The 7,138-nt window shown below is 38.8% G+C and overlaps 1 protein-coding gene across 1 annotated transcript in view; it reads right to left on the bottom strand.

Annotated features, from left to right (window-relative positions):
• Positions 1-411: 411 nt before the first annotated feature.
• The window catches only part of LOC101567873 (vomeronasal type-2 receptor 116-like), a 13,759-nt gene continuing 7,032 nt past the window's right edge, over positions 412-7,138 (bottom strand). The window contains exons 3-7 of the mRNA XM_012512935.1: positions 6,171-6,448; positions 4,989-5,795; positions 4,043-4,270; positions 3,293-3,416; positions 412-1,340 (exon numbers count right to left, since the gene is read on the bottom strand). Of these exons, the coding sequence (XP_012368389.1) occupies positions 412-1,340; positions 3,293-3,416; positions 4,043-4,270; positions 4,989-5,795; positions 6,171-6,448 (2,366 nt within the window). The remainder of the gene's footprint in view (positions 1,341-3,292; positions 3,417-4,042; positions 4,271-4,988; positions 5,796-6,170; positions 6,449-7,138) is intronic.

The raw sequence follows: 7,138 nt of genomic DNA, 5'->3' as shown, positions 1-7,138 counted from the left end.
TAACAGCAATGGAACATTCATCTCTGACGAAACAAAAAAGAGGATATAAATAAAGGACATTCCTTTAAAATAAAAGATCAAAAATATATTAAAGAAATGATAAACAGTGATATACAGGAAGGAATTTATTATATTTTCAAATTGAGAACATATATCGGGAAAGCCAAACAAAAGATAAGTTGGATGGTATAAAAGAGGCAACAAAATGAATTCTGACTTAAATAGAAAAATATCCAGAAAAAAAAATTCAACTGAAAAAGATGAGGACAATAGTCTCTCTGGAACAGTTTGCTTTAGCAAAAGAAGTTGCATCACTTAGGAAGAATAAGAGCCCTATAGTGGACCAGCATACCTAACTTCACATATGGTTCAGCTTTGAATTCAGGACCTCTGTGTATATTAGGAAACACACTAATGATAAGAAGAATTCTTTCTCTCAGAATGTGTTTTGTCCCTAATTCCAGTTAGAGAATTTCTCTCTGGTCTTAACAAAATAACATAGCACTTGGGGACAAAGATGCAGCCCAGCAGCCCTGCACTGGAAGCCAAGATGGAGAAGATCTCTATGGTCACCATTACCTTCCCCTTGCTGCTGTGGTACACGGGCAGGAAGGTGACCCACACGCTGCAGAACACCAGCATGCTGAATGTCAGGAACTTGGCTTCATTGAATGTGTCAGGCAGGTTCCTGGCCAGGAAAGCCACAGTGAAGCTCACCAGGGCCAGGGAGCCCAAGTATCCCAGGACACAGTAGAAGGCAGTGAGGGAGCCCTTGTTGCACACGATGATGATGTGACCATGCTCAGAGTGAGCATCTGTGTCAATGTAGGGTGGATCTGTCACCATCCAGGCTCCACAGAGAGTGAGTTGGATCAGGGAGCAAATGGGGATGATGAAGTTTGGAGCCCCTGACACCAGCAACTGCCTCATCCTCCTGCCTGGAGCAGTGACCTTAAAGGCCAGCACCACAGTAATAGTTTTGGCCAAGACAGTGGAAACAGCCACAGTGAACACAACTCCAAACGTGGTCTGCTGCAGGATGCAGGTGGCTGTGTTGGGACGGCCAATGAAGAGCAAGGAGCAGAGGAAACAGCAGGTGAGGGAGATGAGCAGGGTGTAGCTGAGAGTCCTGTTGTTGGCCTTCACGATGGGAGTGTCTCTGTGCTTCACAAACAGCCCAAGAACAGCAACTGTGAGAATAGTGAGACTCAGGGCAGTGCCAGCCAGAGCCTTCCCTAGAGGATCCTCATAAGCCAGAAAATTCACAGCTTTTTTTAGGCAGTGGTTTTGCCGAGCGTTTGCATAATGATGATCTGGACACTTCCCACACTGCTCCATATCTGGCAGAAATTAAAACTTTCACTTGCCTATGTTTATTGATTCATTATTTTTACAGACCCATCCTCAAAGGTTCTTTGGACTTGCTTGAACTAAAATTTCACTTATTAATTTTTTCTTGTTCTTTCATATTTCTTTTTCTTTAGATGGGACTGAACTCATAATTTATACTGACGGGGCCAGCCAAATAACTCATTAGATTAAAGCACCTGCAAGCAGGTGCAGGGGCTGGGGCTTCAATTCCCTGGCCTGTTTTTCCAGCCCCTTCCCCGGGGCGATATGAGATGGCGGTTCAGAGTGGTTGTGTTGGTGCAGACCTGTAATCCCAGCTATTGGGAGGTTGTAAACAGGCAAATCCGTATGAGCCTGATCTAGAGGTGAGACCCTGAACACCCTCTAGACCCTTCCCTAAAAAGTACAGAAAAAAAACGCATAAAAATAATTAACAATGACATAAAATCCCAACCCTTTTGAGTGTAACTATTTTGAGACAGGGTCTCTGTAATCATTTTGTTTCCACAGCTGTGTTCTGACTGAAGATCATATTGCCTCAGCTTCTCACAGTGCTGAGTTCCAGGCATGCATCACCACATCTCACTTTTCCATTTTTTTCTAGATACAAAATTAAATAATGGAATATAGAGAATAACTCAATACACAGTCAGTCTCATTGTACTTCAGAGCTCATTTAAATTTATACTACATGTATTTTCAAGTTAAAATTTATATCAGCCACAAAAAACAAATTAAGAAATATTCAGTGGAAAGATGATTGTACTTTGTCATGATTTATGAGAAAGTTAAATATGTCCAAACTGGTACTTATGGTGTGCAACATTCTTGAACATTAGATTTTACAATATTTATAGAATGTGTTTCTGTCCTCATGTTCATTATGTCTGTTTTGACAACATGGCCATTTTTCTTTAGGATGCTTGAATATTCCATGAGTTGTGAATGTTCCTTGAATGGTGACTATGACATTTTGGCTACTGAAAATAAACCTAAAAGAATTGATGTACCTTATTTTTTTCTGATAGTATCACCTCTGTAAAAATGCCTATGAAACACTCTGGAAATGTAGATACTATCTCTTGTTCAATCCCTTATTATTATTATTCATATCATCCTTGCAGTTTTGTGGTACAGACTCTAATCCATGCTGTAGGCTATCTCCCCACTCATCTGTACATTCCAGGAGAACACGATTAAACCTAAGATTAGATTGCGCTATGTTCTAAGTATGTTGTATATCAATGTCGCTATCTCCAATCAAACTAAATGTTTCTGAGCACCTGCTTTGTGTGAAAAATAGCATCATCCCCAGGAGAATGAAATTGCCTGCCCTTATCTTCACTGTAATCTTGCTGTGGTTCCAAAAGTTGTAAAAAATTGGCTTTAACACTACTCTGTGTTAAACTTCACAGTAGATATGGAACACAGAAGCTGTGCGGTAGTAAAATAAGGCTTGTCTGGAGACAATAATTCTTTTAATGGGACAAGAAAAATGAATCAATGTAGTCAGGTTTGGTGAAGTGTAGTGTTATTCCAGATAATTAGTGGGCTGAACCAGGTCTATTGAATTTTTGAGGCAGTCTAAGGCAAATTGGTGATGTCTTGTATCATAATAAAAATAAAAATAGCTGGAGACAGACCATTGATAGAACCCATTTTAGTTTCATTCTAGCAAAGCAAAAAATCCGAACCAAACCAAAATGAAACAAAACAAAAAAGTCATACGAATAAGAATAAAATAAAAGGAAAATGAATTCAAGCACATTTCCAAAGAAAAAAAGATCTTTTTCAACAAGATAGTAGTATTCAGTATAACAACTAATTTGCTATGCAAAGGAGGACTTCTATCATCTGTGTCCTCTTCAAGATATTTTCAATTTACTGGATGGAAGGAGTGAATAGAACACAAAGGAAGAATGGCTTCACATCATTCTCCTACCTGTGTCATTGGTGACTTCATTTTCGGAACAAGGGATGCAATCGAAACAGCAGGCAGCCTTTCCCTCCTGAGGGCTTTTTCTAAATCCAGGGCTGCAGCTCTCACTGCAGACTGAGCGGGGAGTCTAAAGAAGAAATATACAGTAGTAACTTACTAAGCATTTGTTTCTTAAGACCAAGAGTGAGTAACTCAATTTGTATGTATACATCAAGAAAGCTATGCAATTGAACACCTAATTTATTCCATAATATGAAGTATATATTTAAAAATTATAATTAAGTAGATGCATTACTTTCCCACTCATCAGAAACTTGTAAACATGTTCTTTTCAAGTGGAAAACATTCTTGTCATTCAATTTCCATATATGACCATTGTATAAGCAAAATTGGTGGCACAAAGCCTGTGACAGTGCATATTTGCTCATTGCTGGTCTATGGAAAGGAGCAGACAATATTTGTTTTGTCTTCATTTTCAATTGTTTGTGCTTTTTCTCTTCTTAAATTCATATACATTTTTTCTTTCTTATTCAAATTGTTCATACAGATATCTGATAATATGAATAACTGTTTGGAAGACAAACTATGTATTACAACACACACTGTGAAATTCATATTACTTTGTTAAGTGAAATTATCACTTGTAATTTTTTCTTTTTGTAATTCTAATTTGTACTGCCTTTAAAAAAAGTCTATGTCAGTGTTTAGCTTACTTGTGGTTAAGTAAGTGTGCCGTGATTAGGTACAACATACCTCTGTCACTCCTGTGGCCCACTCTATCATATCCTCAGATAAAGTCATTTTATGGCCATGTGGAGCATGAGAAGAAAATGTGCCGACTTTAACCTTAAGTCTAAGGCCTTCTGGGAAATTCCAAAAATTGAGGATGTCATACTCTGAATCCATTTTCCATCTGTCATCTAAATTCATGTAATCCCCATCAGGATTGGTAAATTGGATGCTCTTCAGAAAAGGATTTAGCTAAAAGAGACACATTATCCTATGAGAACAGGGCTCCGGGAGAAAGAAACAAAATACACATGAGGGAAAGATCCTAAGCATGTTTAATCCAATTTACCTAAAACAGAGTTAGCACTGGAATCTATTAAATTGGAGCTCATGGATGTCTCAGGACTAACATGTTCCCATGCTCAAGAAATGTCTATCAGTTTCCAAAAAAGCATATTCTATGCAAGCCCATCTGAAAAAGGTTTGTAGCTGTGTTAGGGAAAAACTTTAATATGGGAAAAAAAGCTCCTAAAGCCTACAACTTCCATTGTTTATATGGCTATTCACGTGGCATCTATGAACACAATGAGTTCATCAAGATTTTGTAGCAGGAAATGACGTTTAAACCTGTGCACTCTTAGGATTGACATCATTTAGTTTTATAAGTGAATATAGGTTTTACTATTGTCCTTGAAGACAAAAATGGAGCATGTTGATGTGGGTAAGGCATTGATAACCCATAGGCAGAGCAAGGAGCTTACTGCCTTGTCTTTCCTCCTTGCCAGTGGCTCCTTGATTGAGGGTCTTTTCAACTCATCTCAAGAACTCACTCCTTAGCAGTAAGTGTGGTGCATAAATTCTAGTGACTTGAAGAAATAGACTTGACACAATTAGGTGAAGCACATACAATAACTTGAGAATGGCACTGTGATGACACTGCCTGCCATCCAAGGGAAGACACACTCATTACCTGCCAGGGAGAAAATATCATCACTTCTCTGTTATTAAGTGGTGTCATTTGCACCTCTTCAAAAAGCATCACATGGAGGGCAAGAGCCACAGCATACACAGCATTGTAAACATTGTAGCTTCTATCACTCATGGCTGTGTCAAAACGATTTGGTGGTAACCAAGCCACAGAGGCATTAGGTGTACAGTTCTCCAAGGCACAGTCAGACTCAGAGAATGAGCAATCAAAATTCTTGGACCAATACATAGTGAGGTAAGTGTCCTCTGGGTATTTGAAAGGGGTAGCTTCCTGGACAAAATTTCTGAAACCTGAAATTTCTTCATGGTGGTGTGAAAAAACAAGAATCCCATGGAATGGATCAAGTAGGAAATCTCTCCCAGTCAGATCAGCATGCCATTGTGAGTTTGTCACCCAGACTTTCCATGTCACAAAGTTTTGTGCTATGTTGTAGTTTACATCATTTGGACTATCAGGGTCATAGTAAATGACCACCACATTGGCAGATAACGTATCTGCACTCAGGATGTCATGTTGCTTTATGATTGAAATATGAGACACAGCCGCACTGGACATCATTTTCACAAAGGCTACACAGACTCTGTTTCTGTACATCTCAGTTCTTATGTCTGAGAGAAACTGAAGACCATTATGACCTTCTGTGATGAGCAGGCCCACCCATGTCCAGTGGAAATGACGCATTAAGGATACCATGGCAAGGGCCAGATATGTGTCCTCTGGGGCCACCTGGTGGAGCGAAGGATAATGACTACTGTCCATGAGGGTGGAAGGAAATGAGCCAAAGGTAACCTTAAAGAAAAAGAAAACTGTGTAATACAATGAGTGTTTACAGGAAGTACTGTAGTAGTCCTAAGTGTGCTGAGTGACATCTCCAAGTTGGAGAAGGAGATATACATGCTCTTCCCATGTGTCTCAGCACCCTCAGAATATTTTTTAATGAATGCAAGCACTCAGATATCCCAGAAACATATTTCTTTCCTCTTTAATCCAAAAATAGAAAAGAAATTAAATTATGTGTAACTTACTACATGTCTGTGTGAAGACTCTGGCTCATTGTGCACTTTGAAACATGTTCATCCCAGCCTCACTTGTAACCCCTCATGTTCCAGATAGGTGAAGCACACTGGATGTGCGTCCCTCATTTCCTGTCCCATCAACCCTCACCTGTGGAAATCTGTAGAGCTCCAGCAGTGGTCCGATCTGAGATGAGGCTCCCCATGGCGTTTCTGTCAGTACTGCTGCACACTTGCCTTCTTTCTTGCAGATGTAATTAGGAATCTCGTGTTGTCCTGAGAGCAAAATGAAGGAATTCTCTAGTATCCTCCAATGACTGCAAATGAAATTATGGAACTCATAGCCCAGAGAAATGTTAGGTAAGAGATGAGGAGTCCTGTTGATCTCTTCTATGGCAAAAGTGAAGGCCAGGTAGTTCAGGTAGTTGTTGGGTGTGAGCCTGCACAGAGAGCACGGAGGTCCTTAGGGAAACGACTCAGCCAATGACCATCTTCACATTCAGTCCAGCACCATTTATGAGCTGAACGCTTGTTTCTTTTTATCACACACACAATTAGAACCCAAGTGTGGATATGATGATTGACTATTTAGAAGATAATTGGAGGTAAATGAATCACAGTGGTAAATTTCTCATGAAAGAGCTCAGTAAGTAGCCTTACCAGAATCCAATCAGGGTTGTTTCGCCATTCTACTTGTTGTACAGTTAATATAAACTTGCTCTGTACATTCAGAGGAAAATTTGCACATAAAGTTCTATTATTAATGTCTTTAAAACTGTTGTGTTTTTAAATATCCTCACAGTTTTCAAGGAGAAAAGTAGTATATTTATTAAATTACATATAGTATTCAATACTAACAGGGATCCATTTCTGTTTATATGCTTTAATCTAGGAAAAAGATATTTCCTTATGATTGATTCAAATATAAACCAACAAATTTTCTATCCACACTCATACACGTGAGGAAGTCACACAGTCATACATACAATCATCCATTTTATTTAATTATTAAAGTAAATAAGCAGTAGCATATTACATTGTCTGTACATATATGTGCATAATTGTATTTGCCAACTAAAGATAAAAGCAAAGCTAAACCTGAAATTCTTTGAAATCAAA

This window comes from Octodon degus, unplaced genomic scaffold (genome assembly GCF_000260255.1).
Source record: "Octodon degus isolate 3935 unplaced genomic scaffold, OctDeg1.0 scaffold00290, whole genome shotgun sequence".
NCBI classification, from domain to species: Eukaryota; Metazoa; Chordata; class Mammalia; order Rodentia; family Octodontidae; genus Octodon; species Octodon degus.
This window is presented reverse-complemented; position numbering and strand designations above follow the sequence as displayed.